Source organism: Rhinatrema bivittatum, chromosome 2 (genome assembly GCF_901001135.1).
Source record: "Rhinatrema bivittatum chromosome 2, aRhiBiv1.1, whole genome shotgun sequence".
In the NCBI taxonomy this organism is placed as follows: domain Eukaryota; kingdom Metazoa; phylum Chordata; class Amphibia; order Gymnophiona; family Rhinatrematidae; genus Rhinatrema; species Rhinatrema bivittatum.
The window spans coordinates 329954588-329977289 of NC_042616.1; the positions used below are offsets into that span (position 1 = coordinate 329954588).

Consider the following 22702-nt stretch of genomic DNA (forward strand, 5'->3'; position numbering starts at 1 on the left):
CTGGACCAGCCGGTCCAGTTCTTCTCGGAGACCTGGAGCAAGCAGCCCCGGCTCCGGAATAGAAGAGGGAGGCAGAAGCATAGCCGGAGGGACCACCTTTACAGGCGGAATCGCGGCTCCCAAACCCCGATCAGGTGAAGGTGGACTCGATGACCCGGTCGCAGAAATGGTTGGTGCCTTTCCCGGACAGGGCTTCTTTGACAGTGGCTCGGATGGTGGCGAGATCGATGATTTCGCTCCCTCGACGGTCCAAGTCTTACCATGCCGATGGCGATGCTTCTCCATATGATCCCCTCTATCCTGAGGGGGAGTAACGAGCGCCGATGGATACTAATGGATAGTCGATATACACTGACTCTCAATTTGAGCATGGTAAGCTGCTTTGGCATGAGATGCTGAGACCTGAAACAGAAAGAGTGAGCAAATAGTGTAATATCCAATAACTCTTTGAGTTTGCATATGAATTGATCCAGGGTTTTATGTTGACACCATGTAGAGAACCTTTTCCATTTAAAACCATATGCTCATCTAGTTGATAGTTTTCTGGCAGACACTAAAATGTCCTCAACTTCCTTGAATAGGGCAATTTGGTGAATGCTGAGTGCTCAACATCCAAGCTGTAAACTTGAGGGAGGGAAGGTTCAAATGAAATTAACTTTCTTCTTCTTGAGTTAAGAAGGATGGATCTGATCCAAAAGGGATTGGAGGAAGGTTGGATAGCTGTACTAGATACATGAACCAATTTGTGTGGGCCATGCTGGAGCTATGAGGATCAGACAGGCACAGTTTTTGAGCACTTTTTTGTACCCTTTTGGGTATCAGTATAATTCATGGAAAAGTGAACATAAGATCTGCATTCCAATCAAGCAGAAAAGCATCCTGAGCTCATCTGAGTTTGCTGGGAAGAAGGGAGCAAAACGTTTCAAGTTTTATGTTTTACTCTGATGAAAACAGGTCAATTACTAGGAACCCTTAAGACCTGAATAGTCTTTCGGCTATTGACTGTAATAAAGACCATTTGAGTGTTCAAAAAACTCTGCTGAGGTGATCTGCTAATATGTTGGAGATCCCTGGAAGATAGGTTGCTTGGAGAATAGATTGATGTTTGCATGCCCATTGCTATATCTTTATCACTTCATGGCAGAGTCCATTTTATTTTTTATTTAGATTTTTATATTCTGCTTTTCACACTTTTTTCAGCATTTCAAAGCAGATTACATTCAGGTATGTAGGTATTTCCCTATCCCCAGAGGGCTTACAATCTAAGTTTGTACCTGAGGCAATATAGGATAAAGTGACTTGCCCAGGGTCACGAGGAGCAACGTGGGACTTGAATCCTGGTCTCCTGGTTCATAGCCCAGTTTTTGACCATGTGGCTACTCCTCCACTTCATAACCCTGTACCCCCTTGATTGTTCACATTGAACATGGTTACTTATCTGTTTGAATGAGAATGCTCTTCCCCTGGAAAAAGTGAGTGAATGCTGTTAGAACCTGTCTGATCTTTCTCAATTTTAGGAGGTTAATATGAAAATGTCTCTCTAAAAAGGAACACATTTTTTTAGTTCCAAAGGGTCCCGTGAGGGCCACAAAACCTTTTGTGGAGGCATCCATAACCAATGTAACTTTGTGAGGAAGATGACAAAGTGGAGATCCTTCTTGAAGGATGTAGGTATCTAGCCACTAGTGTAGATCCTGTTTAATTTCCTCTGAAATTCTCACTCTAGCTGTCTAGGTTTGAGTGAGATGGTCCCACTGGGAGTGAAGACTACACTGAAGCCATATGTGAAGGCAGATTAGTGAAACTATGTGAATCCCTGGGGCCATGTGTCCCAGAATGACTAGAACTCAATTACTCAATCCTACATTTAAGAAGTAATATCTCAAAGAGATAGTAACTCAATAATATACCTGGACTTGACCAACATTACTCAAATAATGATTTTATTTATGAAATTGTAACCAAACTTTATTGGCACCTGTTAGAATGTACGATATCCTACATTTACTTACCTTAGTCTATGTGCCTATTTGTAAACCGTTGCGATGGTATATAACTTAGCGACGGTATAGAAAGGTTTTTAAATAAAAATAAAATAAATAAAACTTCTCATGCCATTGACTGATCTATAAACAAGTTTGTCCATAAGGCATCTGAGGATATTCACCCAATGTGATCAGAGAAAAGCTCTCTCCTGTAGCAAATCTATACATGCTGCAATGAATTTGATTTTCCGGGAAGGAATCAGAGTTAATTTCTCAAAATGTGCTAGGAATCTTAGCAATTGTAGCAGTTGTAATGATTTTTCAGGAAGGTTAGTACACCTTCCTTGGAGTTCGCAGACACAAACCAGTCATCCAGGTAAAGGAGGACCCAGATGCCCTGATGCTACAACCAGGTAATTAGTGAAGACTCTCAGTGATACAGAGAGGTCGAAGAGGAGCACTTTGTACTGATAGTGGGAAGAGTCCACCATAAATCGCAAGCAATGCCAGAGGAAAGGATGGATGGGAATGTATGTGTAAGCATATTTTAGATCCAAAGCACCCATATACATCCCCTTCTAGATGAAGGGGAGAATGGTGTGGAGGGAATACATTTTGAATTTCTCCTTGAGTGTATGTTTGTTTGGGTTTCTTAAATGTAGGATGGGTCTTAATCCCCCGAATTTCTTGGAGATCAGGAAGTAGCAGGAGTAGAACCCTGGCCATCGTGATGAGAACAGGTTTTAGTAGTGACTCCATTTCCAAGAGTTGTTGCATCAAGTGAGACAGATTCAAATTGAAGCAGTATCCAACGGTCCATCCAGTCTGCCCAGCAAGCTTATGATAGTTTCTGCCGTGCCATACAAATCACTCCCATAACTTATCAGTTTCATAGACCGTCAAAGTCAGGGCCCTTGTTGGTTGCTATTTGAGTCCAAATTCCCTGTTAACTTTTGCCTTGCTGTTTGAATCCAAATTCCTCGTTACTTCTTGCTGTGAAACAGAGAGCAATATTGGAGTTGCATCAAGAGTTACAGGCTTATTAGTTAAGGATAGTAACCGCTGCATCAACAAGTTACCTTATGCTTCTTTGCTTTCCTAGACCGCAAAATTCAATATCCTTGTTGGTTACGGTTTGAATCTAATTCCCCTTTCCTCTTTTCCCCCTGCTGTTGAAGCAAGAGAGCAAGGATGGAGTTGCATCAACAGTATGAAGGCTTATTGGTTAAGGTATTAACAGCCACACCAGCAAGCAAGTTATCCCCTTTGCACTCTTTTCTTCATTTCCATCCTCAGACCTTTAAGAACATGCCACACTGGGTCAGACCAAGGGTCCATCAAGCCCAGCATGCTGTTTCCAACAGTGGCCAATCCAGGCCATAAGAACCTGGCAAGTACCGAAAAACTAAGTCTATCCCATGCTACTGATGCTAGTAATAGCAGTGGCTATTTTCTAAGTCAACTTAATTAATAGCAAATAATGGACTTCTCCTCCAAGAACTTATCCAAACCTTTTTTAAACACAGCTACAATAATTGCACTAAACACACTGACAACAAATTCCAGAGTTTAATTGTGCGTTGAGTGAAAAAAACCATTCTCCAATTAGCATGTAACACATTTAAAAATAACATTATGGAGTGCCCCCTAGTCCTTCTATTATCCGAAAGAGTAAATAACCGATTCACTTTTACCCATTCTAGACTGCTCATGATTTTAAACACCTCTATCATATCCCCCCTCAGCCGTCTCTTCTCCAAGCTGAAAAGTCCTAACCTCTTTAGTCTTTCCTCATAGGAGAGCTGTCCCATCCCCTTTATCATTTTAGTCAACCTTCTCTGTACCATCTCCATTGCAACTATATCTTTTTTGAGATGCGGTGACCAGAATTGTACACAATAATCAAGGTGCAGTCTCACCATGGAGTGATACAGAGGCATAATGACATTTTCTGTTTTATTCACCATTCCCTTTCTAATAATTCCCAACATTCTGTTTGCTTTTTTGACTGCCGTAGCACACTGAACCGACGATTTCAATGTATTATCCACTATGATGCCTAGATCTTTTTTCTGGGTGGTAGCTCCTAATATGGAACCTAACATTGCGTAATGATAGCATAGGTTACTTTTCCCTATATGCATCACTTTGCACTTATCCACATTAAATTTCAACTGCCATTTGGATGCCCAATTTTCCCATCTCACAAGGTCTTCCTGCAATTTATCACAATCTGCTTGTGATTTAACTAATCTGAACAATTTTGTATCATTTGCAAATTTGATTACCTCACTCGTCGTATTTCTTTCCAGATCATTTATAAATACAGTGATACCTCGGTTCTCGAACGCCTTGACTTTCGACCAAATCGGTATTCGACCAGGAGATTCGAGAAACTTTTGTCTTGGAATCCGAACAAATATTTGGAACTCGAACTTCCGAGATGAGCCGAGTTGAGCCGAATGGCGTTCATTCGGCCCAGCGCGCCTTGCTTGCGTCATCAGTGTGAGTGCAGAGAGAGAGTCACGCTTTGTGGAGAGAGTCACGCTTTACACTGAATTTAACCCTTAGACATGGGTCCAAAGAAAGCCAGAAGTGGTAATGCAGACAAAGGTAAGCGGAAAGCTGTGAGAACAACTATTGAGCTGAAGAAAGAAATCATTGCCAAATATGAACAGGGCACACGTGTTTCGGATCTGTCTGCTGAGTATGGCGTGCCAAAATCAACCATCTCTACTTTCCTTAAGAATAAAGCTGTTATAAAGGCTGCCAATGTTTTATTTCTTGTTGAGACTCATGTTTTTCTACATATTATATACAAATTAGGCCAGTAAATAGGCATTTTCTGGGGCTTGGAACGAATTAATCCAGTTTCCATTATTTCCTATTGGGTTTCATTGCTTCGGTTCTTGAACAATTTGGTTCTCGACCGTCCTCCTGGAACGAATTATGTTCGAGAACCGAGTAAGGGTCCCAATACAGATCCCTGAGGCACTCCACTGTCCACTCCCTCAACTGAGAAAATTGACCATTTAATCCTACTCTCTGTTTCCTGTCTTTTAGCCAGTTTGTAATCCACAAAAAGACATCCCCACTTATCCCATGACTTTTTATTTTTCCTAGAAGTCTCTCATGAGGAACTTTGTCAAATGCCTTCTGAAAATCCAAATACAAGACATCTACCGGTTCATCTTTATCTACATGTTTATTAACCCTTCAAAAAAGTGAAGCAGATTTGTGAGGCAAGACTTGACTTGGGTAAAGCCATGCTGACTTTATTCCATTAAACCATGTCTTTATATATTTTCTGTGATTCTGATATTTAGAACAATTTCCATTACTTTTCTCGGCACTGAAGTCAGGCTAACTGGTCTGTAGTTTCCTGGATCACCCCTGGAGCCCTTTTTAAATATTGGGGGTTACATTAGCCCTCCAGTTTTAATGGATGCTTTTAACGATAGGTTACAAATTTTTACCAGTAAATCTGAAATTTCATTTTTTAGTTCTTTCAGAACCCTGGGATGTATACCATCCAGTCCAGGTGATTTACTACTCCTCAGTTTGTCAATCAGGCCTACCACATCTTCTAGGTTCACTGTGATTTGGTTCAGTCCATCTGAAACATTACCCATGAAAACCTTCTCCAGAATGGCTATCTCCCCAACATCCTCGTCAGTAAACACCGAAGCAAATAAATCATTTAATCTTTCCAATGATGGCATTATCTTCTCTAAGTGCCCCTTTAACCCCTTGATAGTCTAACGGTCCAACTCCCTTGCAGGCTTTCTGCTTCGGATATATTTTTTAAAGTTTTTACTGTGAGTTTTTGCCTGTACGGCCAACTTCTTTTCAAATTCTCTCTTAGCCTGTCTTATGTCTTATATTTCACTTGCTAATGCTTAAGCTTTATCCTATTTTCTTCTGTTGGAGCCTTCTTCCGATTTTGAATGAAGATCTTTTGGCTAAAATAACCTCTTTCACCTCACCTTTTAACCATGCCGGTAATCGTTTTGCCTTCCTTCCATCTTTCTTAATGTGTGGAATACATCTGGACTGTGCTTCTAGGATGGTATTTTTTTTTTTAACAATGTCCATGCCTCTTGCATACTTTTTACCTTTGTAGCTGCTCCTTTCAGTTTGTTTCTAACTATTTTTCTCATTTTCTCAGTTTCCATTTTGAAAGTTTAGCACTAGCGCCGTGGATTTGCTTACTGTCCCCCTTCCAGTCATTAATTCAAATTTGATCATATTATGATCACAATTGCCAAGCAGCCCCACCACCGTTACCTCTCTCACCAAATCATGTGCTCCACTGAGAATTAGATCTAAAATCGATCCCTCTCTTGTCGGTTCCTGAACCAATTGCGCCATAAAACTGTAATTTATTCCATCCAGGAACTAACTCTCTCTAGCATGTCCCGAGGTTTAATTTTATTTATTTAATAGCTTTTTAATATACCGACGTTCATAGGACACATCACGCCAGTTTACAATTAACTCAGAGAAGGAGGAATTACAATGAACAGGGAGCAGGGGTCGGGAGCAGGTGAGAAAGGGAATGGGATCGGGAGAGATAGAAGAGAAGAGGGAGAAAAGTGCAGAAAGAACGAGAAGATGTGAAACAAAACCATAACCGCAGAAGGAACTTATTTACAACATTTCATTATATTACATCAGCTTAGGGGGATAATAAGATAGATTGGGAAGGTAAGGCTCCAAGTTCTACAACATACAATTACCCAGTCAATATTGGGATTATTGAAATCTCCCATTATTAGTGCACTACTAATTTGGTTAGCTTCCCTAATTTCTCTTAGCATTTCACTGTCCATCTCAACATCTTGGCCAGGTGGATGGTAGTATACTCCTATCACTATACTCTTCCCGAACACACAGGGATTTCTATCCATAAAGATTTGATTGTGCATTTAGTCTCATGCAGAACATTTATCCTGTTGGACTCTATGCCATCCCTGACATAAAGCACCACACTGGCTCCCAGATGCTCCTCACTGTCATTGCGATATAATTTGTACCCCGGTATAGCACTGTCCTATTGGTTATCCTCCTTCTACCATGTCTCTGAGATGCCAATTATCCCATGCCCCTTTGAAATCTTTCACTGTTTTTGTCTTCAAAACTAAAAATTGGGGCATAAAGACTGTTTTTTAAAACAATTGACCAAAAGCAAAGGCAACAGTCCAGAAGTGACGTAATCTAACTGAATTGGGTGTGTCCCAGACCTTGGGCAAGGTATTCGTAGAGGAGGGGAGCCATTGTGTTCCTGAGCACAAGTTGGAGGGGTTTTTCTCTTGGCGGACGTGTATATTACATTGTGAAATCTGCATTGTGGCTAAGTATATTTTTTGATTATTGCAAGGTTTTTGATTATTGCAAGGTTCTGTGATTATTCCTGTGGGTTTTAATTTTCTTAGTCTGTTTCATTTCTTTATAGTTATTACTATTACTGTAGAAAGTAATTACTATTACTGTAGAAAGGTTCTGTGATTATTCCTGTCTGTTTTTAATTTTCTTTATAGTCTGTGTTTCATCTCTTTATAGTAAGTTATTAATCTAGTAAGTTGATTTGCTGTTTGAATAAAGCTAGAAGGAAAAAAAACAAAAAAAACCAAAAAAGAAACCTCCAAGCAGAGAGCTCTCCAGCTTTTAAAACAGCTTTTAAACTCTCCCTTGGAGTTAGTTGGCACAAAAAATCGGTTCAAACTAAAAATTGGGGCATAAAGACTGTTTTTTAAAACAATTGACCAAAAGCAAAGGCAACAGTCCAGAAGTGCCCTACTTTACCCAGCTTGTCCCAGGCTAAACTGTTTGACTCCCACCCCTGGGGCTTGTTTTCTAATAAAGACTGCCTAACTTCCCATTGGCAGCGAGATAAATTAGTACATTGGTAACAGTCAAGGAAATACAAATCACAAACTACCAAGATGAGGACTATCCAATGTAACTGCTGTGGAGCCTTTATTCTGAGGGAAAGCATCTGGAAACTTAGAGCTTGCCCAATTTGTGCACAACTCTCTTCCTTGAAAATGGAGCTGACTGAGATAAAAGCTCAATTAGCTTCAATTAAAAGTATTACACCCACATTGTATTACACAGATAATAATTCCCCAATATCACGGAAAAACCAGGAGTCAAGAAAAGGAGATCCATTAGGCTCAGGTAGGACCCACAGTCATCCATTCTTGACAGATGAGCAGCCAACAGGTACACCCTCCCACTCAAACAGGTCATTAAGAAATTCTTTACAATCCAGGATTACAGTGGGCTCTGGTAGAATTAGACCTGTGATGAGGAGACACACAATGTACCAAATGCAAAAAGAACAAGCCCTCTCTATATTAAAAACTGAGGAAGTTCTTGAGAAAAACATTGCAGTATTACCAGAAAAGAGAGAAAAAACACAATGCATGCAGTATTTCAAGATCCATAACCAAAAGAAAAATCTAATTGAGATGGATAACTCTGTCAACAGTGGCACAACTACAAACAGAAAGAGTAAAGTGAATAACAAATCTCAACTAATATCTCATAAGGAGTCCAGGAAAAGCAATAACCTTAAAGAGAGTACCTGGAAGGCTATGACCACAAATGCTCATAGTTTGGGAAATAAAATCCCAGATCTGCAGGCCCTAATGGCTGAGGCAGAATTGGACATTGTTGCTATCACAGAAACATGGTTCACAGAATCTCATGAATGGGATACAACAATACCAGGCTACAACTTGTTAAGGAAGGACAGAGAGGATAGAAAAGGGGGAGGTGTGGCTCTTTATGTCAGAAACAACATCCAAGCATCTGAGCTACAAGGAAGTTGGGGTAAAGAAGAAGCTCTATGGGTCGACCTAAAAAAAGATGACGGAGTGTCCATTTATATTGGAGTGGTGTACAGGCTTCCAAACCAAAAGGAAGAGCTGGACAGAGATCTGATTGAAGACATCCATAAGATAGGCAGGAAGGGAGAAGTGGTGATCGTGGGTGACTTTAATATGCCAGATGTAGACTGGAAAATCCCATCTGCAGAAACTAAAAATAGTAGAGCAATAATGGATGCCATGCAAGTATCTTTGTTCAAACAAATGGTGTTGGAACCCACGAGAGAAGGTGCTATACTCGACTTATTGCTCAATAATGCAGATAATGTCTCAGATGTCCAGGTGGGCGCCCACCTCAGCAGCAGTGATCATCGAACGGTATGGTTTAATATCACTAATAGAATAGGGAAAAGAACCACAAAGACCCGAGTTTTACAGTTCAAAAACACAGACTTTGAGGAAATGGGAAAGTACCTGGAGGAAGAACTTAAAGGATGGGAGAACGAGAGAGATGTGGATCAGCAGTGGACCAATCTAAAAGGAGCAATCACCAAGGCAACTGCTCTATATGTTAGAAACATAAAGAAAAGCAAAAGAAAATTGAAACCTATCTGGTTCTCAAAGGAGGTGGCTGACAAAATTAAAGCTAAAAGAACAGCATTCAAGAAATATAAAGGATCCCAAAGGGAGGAGCACAAAGAAGAATATTTGTATCAACTGAGGGAGACGAAGAAAACAATCAAGTTGGCAAAAAATCAAGCAGAAGAGAGGATTGCCAAGGAGATAAAAAATGGTGACAAAACATTTTCAGATACATCAGCGAAAAGAGAAAGGTCCAAAGTGGTATAGTGAAATTGAAAGGTGGTAATGATCAATGTGTGGAGACAGACGAAGAAATGGCAGAAATATTAAACGAATACTTCAGCTCTGTGTTCACTAAAGAAGACCCTGGAGAAGGACCATCTCTACACAACAAGAAACTGGAGGGAAGTGGAATAGATGAAAATCCTTTTACAGTAGAAAATGTGTGGGAAGAGCTAAAGAACCTGAAAGTGGACAAAGCCATGGGGCCTGATGGGATTCATCCAAGGATATTGAGGGAGCTCAGAGATGTTCTGGCGGGTCCGCTGTGTGACCTGTTCAATAGATCCCTAGAAACGGGAGTGGTGCCGAGAGATTGGAGAAGAGCGGTGGTGGTCCCGCTTCACAAGAGTGGGAACAGGGAGGAGGCTGGCAACTACAGGCCGGTTAGCCTCACTTCGGTGGTGGGAAAAGTAATGGAGTCTCTGCTGAAAGAGAGAATAGTGAACTATCTACAGTCCGGAGAATTGATGGACCAGAGGCAACATGGATTCACCAGGGGAAGATCCTGTCAGACAAATCTGATTGACTTTTTTGACTGGGTAACCAAGAAATTGGATCAAGGAAGAGCGCTCGATGTCATATACTTGGATTTCAGCAAAGCTTTTGATACGGTTCCGCACAGGAGACTGGTGAATAAAACGAGAAGCTTGGGAGTGAGTGACAAGGTGGTGACCTGGATTGCAAATTGGTTGATGGACAGAAGACAATGTGTGATGGTAAACGGAACCTTCTCTGAAGAGAGAGCGGTTTTAAGTGGTGTACCGCAAGGATCGGTGTTGGGACCGGTCCTGTTCAATATCTTTGTGAGCAACATTGCGGACGGGATAGAAGGTAAGGTTTGTCTTTTTGCGGATGACACTAAGATCTGCAACAGAGTGGACACGCCGGAAGGAGTGGAGAGAATGAGACGGGATCTAAGGAAACTGGAAGAGTGGTCGAAGATATGGCAGCTGAGATTCAATGCCAAGAAGTGCAAAGTCATGCATATGGGGAGCGGAAATCCGAATGAACTGTATTCGATGGGGGGGGAAAGGCTGACGTGCACGGAGCAGGAGAGGGACCTTGGGGTGATAGTGTCTAATGATATGAAGTCTGCGAAACAATGCGACAAGGCGATAGCAAAAGCCAGAAGAATGCTGGGCTGCATAGAGAGAGGAATATCGAGTAAGAAAAGGGAAGTGATTATTCCCTTGTACAGGTCCTTGGTGAGGCCTCACCTGGAGTACTGTGTTCAGTTCTGGAGACCGTATCTACAAAAAGACAAAGACAAGATGGAAGCGGTACAGAGAAGGGCAACCAGGAAGGTGGAGGATCTTCATCGCATGACGTACGAGGAGAGATTGAAGAATCTAAATATGTACACCCTGGAGGAAAGGAGGAGCAGAGGTGATATGATACAGACTTTCAGATACTTGAAAGGTTTTAATGATCCAAAGGCAACGACAAACCTTTACCATAAGAAAAAAATCAGCAGAACCAGGGGTCACGATTTGAAGCTCCAGGGAGGAAGATTCAGAACCAATGTCAGGAAGTATTTCTTCACGGAGAGGGTGGTGGATGCCTGGAATGCCCTTCCGGAGGAAGTGGTGAAGACCAGAACTGTGAAGGACTTCAAAGGGGCGTGGGATAAACACTGTGGATCCATAAAGTCAAGAGGCCGCCAATGAAGAGTAGGTGACTCGCCAGAATGATGGCTACTGCCTGGAGACAATACCCTTATTCAATAAACATACACATGGTTACTGTGACTCCAACATCACTCTAAGCTTCAACAGCAAGAGGAAATGTGGAAAAAAGGATTTGCACTCTCAAAGACGGGAGTAGCTGGCTTGTTACGGCGGTTACTACCCCAAACCAAATATCCAAATTACTACCTCCACCTTCCTCTATTCCTGATGCCTTTCAACTAGTTTGATCACTCCATTCTTATACTTCACTTTCAATGCATATCCAGCATAGTTCTCTGCTTCAACAGCAGGGGAGAAGAAAAACTGTTACTTCACACATCCAGCAGAGCTCTCTGCTTCAACGGCAGGGGAAAAGAAAAACTGATACTTCACGCATATCCAGCATAACTTCAACGGCAGGGGAGAAGAAAAAAGTATTCACACTCACAAAGCGGGGAGTAGCTGGCTTGTTACGGCGGTTACTACCCCAAACCAAATGTGCCTGATACTTCACTTTCGATGCATATCCAGCATAGCTCTCTGCTTCAACGGCAGGGGAGAAGAAAAAACTGATACCTCACGTATATCCAGCATAGCTCCCTGCTTCAACGGCAGGGGAGAAGATAAACAACCAATAAGGGCTGTATAACATAATCTGGGTAAAAACAAATAAGCATGGGTGTAGCTTGCTTATTGCGGCGGTTACTACCCCTACTACCTCTAACTAATCAAGCTAGATATTTCACTTGGATGCAGCTCCATCACCGCTCTCTACATTAATGGCGGGGGTGGAAGGGAATTAGAACCAAGAGCTAAGAGAAACAGATAAGTATGAGAGAAAAAATGAGGGAAGCTTGCTGGGCAGACTGGATGGGCCATTTGGTCTTCTTCTGCCGTCATTTCTATGTTTCTATGTTTCTATGTATGTTTCTATTTCCTCTGGAAGGGCATTCCAGGCATCCATCACGCTTCTCTGTGAAGAAATATTTCCTGACGTTGATTCTCAGTCATCCTCCCTGGAGTTTCATTTTATGACCCCTAGTTCTACTGATTTCTTTCCAATGGAAAAGGTTTGTTGTTGACTGTAAGAACATAAGAACATGCCATATTGGGTCAGACCAAGGGTCCATCAAGCCCAGCATCCTGTTTCCAACAGTGGCCAATCCAGGCCATAAGAACCTGGCAAGTACCCAAAAACTAAGTCTATTCCATGTCACCATTGCTAGTAATAGCAGTGGCTATTGTGCATCATTAAAACCTTTTAGGTATCTGAAGGTCTGTATCATATCTACCCTGCACCTCCTTTCCTTCAGGGTATACATATTTAGGTCCTTCAACCTTTCCTCATAAGTTATTTGATGGAGATCACCCACCATTTTGGTCGCCCTTCTGTGGACTGCCTCCATCCTATCTCTGTCCCTTTTGAGATACAGTCTCCAGAACTGAACACAGTACTCCAAGTAAGGCCTCACCAAGGACCTGTACAAGGGGTTTATCACCTTTTTCTTACTAGTTATTCCTCTCTCTATGTAGCCTAGCATTCCTCAAGCTTTAGGTATTACCTTGTCACATTGCTTCACCGTCTTCAGACTGCTAGACATTATCACCCCGAGGTCCCTCTCTTGTTCCCTGCACAACAGCCCTTTACTCCCCATCACATACAGTGATCTTTGGTGATCTTACACCCAGGTAATGCTGGATTCTCCCCCCCTACTGGTGAGGATGAGTGCTGAGTTTGAAAGGCAGCCAAAAACTTGGTCCAGGCTTTGGCTGAACTTGTTGTGCTTTTGGTTGATGGCACGCATGCTGTTTACTGCAAGCCAGGAGTTATGTTGCAGAAGCAGAAGCGGCATCTGGTATCATTGATATTGTCAGAAGGAGCATCTCTAGAAATATGGCCTTTTAAAAGCGTAGTAAGGGTGCCAAGCAGAAGACTACTGCTCTTATCCTGTACAAAGGGACTGGATTGCCACATTTTGTTCCTTTATTTGAGCAATAGTTTCTCTAAAGTAAACCACAAGAATCCTTTATGACTCCATAGCTCTCCCTTGCTTTTATTTTTGCTCTTTCTGCTGTGTGCTCCGGGACCCCTTCATATTACCATCTATGAAGTTTGCTCTCCACCCCTGGCTTTATACCCCACCCATGGCAACTGATTAAGAACGCCTTAAGAACGCTGTCTTTGATTAATCCGTATCTCTTGGTATCTTGTATTATAGTTGTCGTATACATTGATATGCTCCTCAGCATTATATAAAGTTCTTGTTACTGTAGCTGCCTAAGATACCCCTATATATAGTCCTGGTTCTTAATACATATATATCTTAACACATTTATATCTCTTATATATATTTTTGTTACTTTTCTTTCGATTGTTCTTTGTAAGGGCCATGCCCAAAAGTTATTAGTTGTATGTAAACCGATACGATGTGCAAACGGCTATCGGTATAGAAGAGACTAAATAAATAAATAAATAAATTAAATTAAATAAATAAAATAAACAAACTTTTCTCTGAAAAGGTGATTACACAGGCCTGGGCTGTCTGCCAACTTTTTGTTGACATCATCATGAAGGCTTACTGGCTCTCGACCAAGCTATATAATATACCCTCACACTGTCAGATATGAGCCATGGTATCAAATATTTCATAGATGGATTGAAAAAGATGACAATTATACTCTTTTGCATCAAAGAGTGGCTGAAAGTATGCAACTTTGCCTTCATTTGATGGACGAAATGGTTTCAGCTTTTGTATAGCCTTGTGCAACTACTACATTTGGTCTTAGCCAAAAAGCCAAGTAGTGATAGCCTCATGCAGCTACTGAACCATGTAGAATTGGTGAGTGGAGATTAGTGCATTAAACAAAGAAAACCTTGTCAAACCATTAGTCTGGGATCCTTTCTTGTTGGCTACTGGACTATATCCATGTTTTCTTCACTCTTTTAAGAGCAGATTACACCACAAATGATTAGTACGGTAATTGTACTATTCCACACCACAGAGATTTTTCTATTCTATATTTGAGATCTAGTTTCCTTGCTACTGGGACACAGGAAACAGCATTTTCCCACATTTTAGAAGTAATTCTTACAGAATACTATGGATCAAGATTGCTGCTGGCTCCACTGGTGTTGCCAGAATCTGGAGGAGGCCAAAGAGTTTGCTCAAGGATCTTTGTCCCTACATACATCAACTCTTAATATTTTTCCCAGCTTTTTTAGAAATCTGGAGTAAGAAAGGTCTTCCAGTGGAGACGAGCATTCCAGAAGGGCCAGAAAGGAACCTCATCAATCCCTCTTCAAAGCAGAGAAGAGTGGGATTACTGATCCAGTAGCCCAATGATGAAGAAGGGACTAAAGTGGGGCTCCTGGTTCCCTCAGAGGGGTATACTTCTGGTGAACATTCTCTGACTGGCTGGACTTCTCTGCAAGCAAATTTCTTGGACTAGAATCACCACATGGGGTTTCTGATGGAATATCAATCCTAATCAGGGATACTGGGACTCCTCCTCATGGGAGCAAATCTGATATCCTGGAAAGAAAAGGATGGAAGGTACCTTCCTTATCCTTAGCCACCATAGAGGCAAAGAAATCTTTCACTAGCTTTGCTATACGGTTAAAGAGCTGACGTGCCCTTTGACTGGGCGTGGATGGTAGAACATACTTTTCTGATTCCAAATGGAATCTTATACATCTTCTGCATTCTGTTGTGCAGGAAGCACTGCAGCTCGATGCATTGACTATGGAGCAACCTGAGCTGATGGTAAAATTGTGGAAGAGCCTAATGGTTATAGCATCAGGTTAAGAACCAGAGAAACCAGAGTTCAAATCCCACTGCTACTCCTTGTGACCTTTGGCAAGTCACTTCAGCCTCCATTGCCTCAGGTATCAACTTGTGAGCCTTCTGAGGACTGGGAGAATACCTACTGTATGGGAATGTAACTCACCTTGAGCTACAATGAAAAGGTGTGAGCTAAATACACTAAGGAAGTAATTTTAAAAGGAGTTACACTTGTAATTGTTATATAATATTGTAGCAATTTAAAATCCATTTTCTTGCATAAAGCGAACATACACATGAATATCTTTTGGACAAATCAATGGCATATATTGTAGCAATTTTCAAAAGCCCACTTACACAGGTAAAGTGCATCTACACGTGTAAAACCCAATTTTAAGTGTGTAAATGCTTTCTAAAATTAGGTCCTAAATAAATCTATAAATGAGGACTGATGCATTTCACTCTGCAGTTTTCTGCACCGGTGTCTTGTGTTTCAAAGATGCCATGGACTTATGTATCTACAGTGTAAACATGCCTGACCCTTGAAGCTATTTGCCAACCAGCTGCTCCAATGACTCCACAGAGTGGTGCCTCTACTTCTTCAATAGATGTCTTACTTGAGCCCGGGGATTTGGCCCGTTCTGCTAATGGTTGAGGTAGTTTTGAGGAGCTCCTGCTCAACTCAGGTCCCAGGGAGGCAGACAAGGCTGCATTCTGAGTAGAGGACTAATTGCGGCTTCTGAGAGACTTTCAAAGTTTCTCCATTTTCCATGCACTCATTTTCTGAGTACTTGGGGTCATCCATCCACAATAGTAACAGCTACCTTGGTCGTGGTCTGGTCCAAGGCAGCAGTAGCAGTGTTCATGTCCATTGGTACAACACCTTCTTCTACTACAAATACAGTCCTTGATCCCATTCAGCATGGATTTCTTCTTACTGGACATGGAGAGGAACAAAAAGTTCTTAATCTGGTTTTTTTTTGTAGCACTGAAAAGTGCTGTTTGGAGGCTGCTGAAACAGTAAGACAACTATAAAGACAATATATCTTACATTTTCATAGAAAAAAAAAGAGAGTGAGATAGGTTAATGTCTGTCCTAGTGCTTTGATTAAGAAAGGCTGATGGGGTTCAAAAGGCAACGACCAAGTGGAAATTCCCATATATGTTCAGTAGAGCAAAAACTCTTCTAGCTAAGAGCGAGGTGCATTTGGTGTTACCATATGACATCACTCACATGTAATAGCTAGTTAAGCCTTGCTTAGAGACTGAAAATCAATATATTAGTTGTGCATCTGGCCTCTAATGGGAGAGAATTCCAGAGCCTGGGGAGGAACTTTGATGGTGGTTGTTTGTGAGTTGCCCCAGAAAAGAGTGGCCTAATCCAAGACAGTCAAATCCAGGCCACCAATGGTAGATGGACTTCTGTCTAGGAGTCACCTTCCCTTCGGGTTGAGCCTTCTGGTGCTGGTGAAGCATTAAACCGGGGATGGCCTCCAACACGGACAGGAAACAAGAAGCCTGAAACAGGGTAAAGAGCAGGAATGAACCAGAAATCCAGAAACCTAGGAAGGAGGACAAACAAGACTGCTGAATGTAGAAAATGAAGATAATGAAGTCTTCTTGATATAGGAGTGGAGCCAGAGTATGAGGACTGGAAGGTAGGACCAAGCTCTAGCAACTGACTACTGAGACTCCCTCAGCATAAAACAAGTCCAGATGGGAAACAAGGTAGCCACCAGGGGAAAACAAGAAGCACAGAACTGGGAGGACTAGATAGACAGTTCAAGTGGTTTACAGCACCACCTACAGGCCAGAGGAGCACTCGGCACCAGATCCTTACAGTACCACCAAACACCCCCCCCCCCCCCCTCTTCAGAGAAGGCCTTTGGACAGCCCCTTACATTGCTTACCAAGAAATTTCTTCAAAAGACTAGGTTTGTGGACGTCAGATGCAACAACCCAAGATGTTTCTTTGGGCCATATACCTTCCAATGGACTAAGTATTGTACTCTGCTAAGGGATTATCTAGTTTCCAGAATCTCCTCAACCTCAAATTCTGATTGGCTATTGACCAGAACTGAATCAGGAGGAGTTCTTTGCTTGTTGAAAGGATCTGGTGAGTTTGGCTTTAACAGGGAGATGTATCTTAAGAGTGCTGGGAAGCTGAAGGTGCATGGTTATTGGGTTAGTTTTCTCAATAATGGCACATGGCCCTATGTACTTAGGGTCAAATTTAGCACAAGGAAGCTTCAGAAGTAGATTCCTTGTGGACAGCCTGACTTGGTTGCCAACCTGAAACTGGGGTTCACGTCTATGACGACGGTCTGCAAATTTTTCTGTTGGATCATGGCTTTCTCCAAATTATTGCACACCTATGCCCAGGTTTTCTGTAAGTATCACACCAGGTCGTTGGCTACAAGAATTTGCCAGTCTGGTCAAAACAGAAGATTGAACTTCATTGGGTCATAGGATGTTGAGAGAAATGTAAGCAGTAGCTATACTCCACAATTCTCAAGACCCACTTGTCCTCGGTAATGGAGGAGATCTATTCTGGAAGGAAGAACTGGACCCTTCCCCCCATTGGAGGAAACAAGCCTCAGGAATGTCAAAAACCATTCACTGGCTTAGGGTATGACTGCTGCTGTGCCTTTGGCTGTGTCTCTCTCTACTACCCTGTAGCAGGTAGCTGCTATGGCAGAGTAACAGGAGCCTGTAAACACTGAAAAGTAAGGAAGGGTCATCTCTGAAGGTATGGACACATGCAGGCAAAGTACTGATGTCTGGTAGGACCATACTGATCTCTTGCCAGAGCTGATAGTGACAGCAGAGTGAAGTGATTCTCCTCAACCAAAGCCACTATCTCCTGCACCTTGTCCTCAATAAGTTTTATCTCATTCAGGGCACCTAAGCCAGATGGTTATGCACATTCTTTCACAGTCCACTTGCATGCAACCATGTGAGTCTCCTGGCTCCTATAGAAACTGCCAAGGTTCTGGCCGCAGGGTCAGCAACCTCATAGGTGAAGCAGATAAGATATTTCTTACACTTCTTGCATCCTCAATAGCTCACTGGAACTTTGCCTATCTAGGGTCCGTCATCTTCTGCACACATTCATGCATAAGAGGCATCAGCTTCTGCACACATTCATGCATAAGAAACCAATGGGCCACAATCCGAGTGCTCAACATGGATCCTTGGAAGATTTTCTTCCCAAATGACTCAAATGCCTTTGGATCCAATCCTTGAGGATCACTGGGGTGTTCACGAGCACTTAGTCCATTTCAAAGTAGACTCCACCTCTACAAAGTAGTTTGGCAATTGGACTACACCAAATCTTTGCGAGACCTCGACTCTGTACTTCAAGTCAATTTTTCAGGCTATCAGATGGCATAATATGGAAGCCTGCCACATTCTTATTTGTAGATCTTTGAGGAGGTCATACGTAGCAAGCCGAAAACATGTGATCTCAGGTCCTGCTCCTTCCTCACTTTCGTTGACAATGTCTTTGCAAATCTGTATAGGAAGCATGAATAACTGAGATCTTCTGGCAGAGACATATGTTGCAGAAAGTCTGGCAGTGGGTTTGAAGGGATCCCTATGGGCGCCTCTTCACTGGACTACAAAGGTACTCCAGCTACAACCCTGATGATGATGTGGATGAAGATGATCTAATGGAAAGAATATGAGTAAGAACTTGGAATGGACTGATTCCACATTATCCACTACCAACTCATCAGAGATCTTCCTCAAAGGAAGGCGAATCAGTCAGGAATTGGACTCACTTCCACCACCCTAGTGTCTGAGGTACAGTCTGAAGCTCCTGAGGATTCTGTGAGGCCCCACTGTATGAGAAAAGTTCCTCCATCCTGGACAGAAGAGCCAACTTCCATCTCACAGGCTTAAAGAGGCAAAGCAATTTTTCAGCTCCAAAAGCTTGCCCCTATTGGTTGATGGACTCTTTGTGCTGAAGTAGGATGAGGTGAATTCTCTTCTGACATCCAGATGGGCTCATCCTCGCTGGGTGTTATTGCAACCAGTAGTGTTAAACATAAGCTCAAGAGCACAGAGGCTGTAATTGTAGAAGCACCAAGCTCGGAACCATTTCATGTCGGCTGTGCCAATGTATCCCACTACTGTGTGCTGGGTTTAACTGTCAGCAGTGACAGAGATATCTTAAGCACCAAGACCAAAGCAGACGGATATATGATCCTTTGTGCCAAAGTGCTCCACTCTGACAAGACCAAAGGTGCTGTGGTACTCCACACCATACTGACAGACTGTGTGCTGTATGCACCAGTGTGTTCTGCCCCAATGAAACAGACAACACCCTGGAGCATCTGAAAGGAGCAAGTTCCTCAGCGCCATCGAGATCCTCTTTGCCAAAAAGGATGAGGATACCTGCACCAAAGGTTCTCATCTTAATGTCAAAGAAAGGTCTGCTTTGGTGGCGTGCTGTGTAGATTATGCTGGTTTCTTTGCCACTGAGAGTTATGGCCCAGAGGGGCTCCATTATGCTGCTTAGCCATTCTACTCAATACCTCATCTGGTGCCTTCTGTGTCTTGCTCAACCCCTGACCTATGACAAATCAGATAGTCGGCACTGTGGAGGGAGGGGAGCATTCATTGACCAATGGGAGTGAGAACAGGTAGAGTCCCAGTGCAACTGACACTTCTTATGGGACCAGGAATCTTGAGAGGTAGCATGGCTGCAGTATCTTCCCTCATGTTGCTTCGACGTCTTATCCAATCGCGTCTGTTGAAAAACCTCCATCTTCCAGGTACAGTATTGTTGCACTCATAGGACATCTAACCACAACTGACACAATTAGAAGCATCATGGTTCAGGCCCAGTCAAGGATAGACTGAGTAGGTGCTCATGATGGACATGCAATGTCAAACACCCAAAGGCCTTTAACCTGCTTACTGCAGACATTTTTGCTTTTTATTTCTCCAATTCTTCTTCTTTTTTTTTTTTTTTTTTTTTAGAACTTACAAGTTCTGTTGAGGCAGAAGCAAAAGAAGAGTTCACCAAACACGAAATTGAAGCAAAAAGATAAGGCCAAAAAATAAAGAGAAACTGGGAACATGTCTGTGGAGTAGCTTGGATGAAGAAAGACTGAGGAGCTCATAAGACAGTGTGTGTACACAGGAACTCTTGTGCATGCTCAGAAAGACTTTTTCTGAATTCTGAGACATGGGTCCATGTCGGTGCCATCAGATGGTGTCACCCACACATTATGACTGATTAATGCCTCCTTATTGACAGAGAACACATTTTAAAGAACAAAATAAGAGTTTTAATCATAACATACTATCTATTTGACAATATGATACTATCAGTACCATCCTTTTTGTTTTTTAAACATTTAAGAACATTAAGAATTTAGTTAACAATACAATGCTCTAAAATATTTGGCAGTAACAAATCCCTTCTTTAATTATGTTAAGTAAAGTATGCATTGTTAAAAAAAAACTTCAAGATTTAGGGCAATTCTTTCAGGGCTCAAACCACTAGACCAGTGCTTCTCAACCCGGGTCCTCAGGGCACACCTAGCTAGTCAGGTTTCCAGGATATCCACAATGAACATGCATGAGATAGATTTGCATACAATGATAGCAATACATGAAAATATATCTCATGCATATTCATTATGGATAGCTTGAAAACCTAACTGGTTAAGTATGCTCCAAGGCCTGGGTTGAGAAGCACTGCACTAGGCAGCCTCTATTAAGTTATGTGATGAAGTAAGCTCCTTAGTTTTGTATTTCATCAGGGATACCAATTTCAGTGGAATGTCACTTTAATATAATTCCCACTTATTAATCTTAGAGTAGCTATTCAAAAAAAAGCAAAACAAAAAAAACAACTAAAATGGGATATAAAGTTAAAAACAATCTTTCCAGAAGCCAACACATTGAGCATTTAGAAGGTAGATTCCAATGATGTGAGTTTCTGATAAGTGTCTTTTGAATCCATAAACTGATCAGAAACCACCTGTCAGTTATAAAACAGTCATGTAAAGGTGCTATTTATGTAAAATGTCTTTACAGATATGCTTTGAGCCACTCCAGTTAAAAAAAAATACTTTCCAAGTCTACAAATGAATATTTCAAATCCACAAATTAATATTATTTGTTCATTAGCCACTCTAAACTTCTAAGTCCAGCAGACATAAGAGAAAAGGCCAAACATAAGTTAACTTTACTTACACTTTTGGCCAGAAACTAATAAAACTATTATCTTCTATCAAAAAAAACCCAGCCAAATTTGGCTGAATTGATATATATATATATGGCAATTCATGTTCTGCCTGCTAGTTCCATGGCTAAGGTTAGTGCTCCTTCAAGGTAAGGCCAGGGGAGCCAGTGGTGGCTCCTTCAGAACCCTAGCACAGCCCCCAGGTTGCATTTTTCCCCCCATCATCATGGGGCAAATAGGAAACTTCTGGTAGCCAATAACGCAGAGGATGTCTCAGTGGGCTCGCTCTGGCTGAAGTGCAGCAGGAGGCAGTGTCAGCCAATGGAAGGGAGATGGCGGAGGAGTCAGTGATGTAATTCCCAGCGCACAAAGACAAAAGGAGGCACCATTGATTCTGTGCCATGGCTAGCCTTTTACACTCTCCCTGAGGTAGACTACAATATGAGAGATTGCTCTGGGGTCGGTGGGGGTGGGAGGGAAGCTGCTGCTGTGTAAGGGTGGGAAGAGATCACAGGCTGCTAAAGCTGCACTAGGGAGGATAGAGAGGGTCAGAAGGCTGCTAGGAATTTGAAAGGAGAAGACTGTTTGGGATAGGTGAGGAAGTTTCAGACAGACTGCAAGCAGTGTTGAGAGACAGAGAATTGTAGCACAAGATAGAATGGAGCTGAGAGATACAGCAAGAGTGGTAGGGACAATATGTCACTGGCATACACCTGTCAGTAATTTTGTTGGCCCATAGCCCTGTGTGGGAAAATATGTGGACTCTCCCCCAGCCCCTCTGCATCCAAAGTAGCCCCTGCTTAAAAATTAGTGAAGACCACTGGCCTAGGCAATAGGATAGCCTGTGAAATGATAAAAATTCACTTCTTCAATTAAAGTGTTGAAGTTTGATTTAAGCACAATACCTTTACTGTGATAGAAGGGACGGCCTCAGCTTCCACCTCACTGTCAATGGCTTGCTATGAAAGGAAAAGATGAAAACAGACTGAGTATAATATTACACAATGATAGGCAACACAATGACTGCAATATTAACCTCCTACTATTAAATAGTTCATGGGTGAATTTATCACTCTGATGACAGATTCATATATCCAAACTAGATTTCCCAGCCTCCTTTGTTCAATGGGAAAGATACTATTAAAAATCCATAATAAATGGAATGAATAAGGGTCATGACGTGGCATATATAAAATTAAAACATTCTCAGATGCTGCTGTACATATCTGCATTTTTTCATGAGATATTTCAAGAAAACCTAATTTTGAATGCCTCTTATTAAGAACAATTTGGGAAGCGTATCTGTACTCAGTGAAGCCCCTCTTCAATTACTTTAGGAAAAGGTGGCACTAGTGTGCATCATATTAGATGT

The 22702-nt window shown here is 41.9% G+C and overlaps 1 protein-coding gene across 2 annotated transcripts in view; it reads right to left on the bottom strand.

Annotated features, from left to right (window-relative positions):
• Window positions 1–22702, bottom strand: part of BBS9 (Bardet-Biedl syndrome 9) — a 1052120-nt gene that overhangs the window by 622129 nt on the left and 407289 nt on the right. For both annotated transcript variants that reach the window (XM_029589776.1, XM_029589777.1), the window contains one exon: window positions 22236–22289. In XM_029589776.1, the coding sequence (XP_029445636.1) occupies window positions 22236–22289 (54 nt within the window). The remainder of the gene's footprint in view (window positions 1–22235; window positions 22290–22702) is intronic.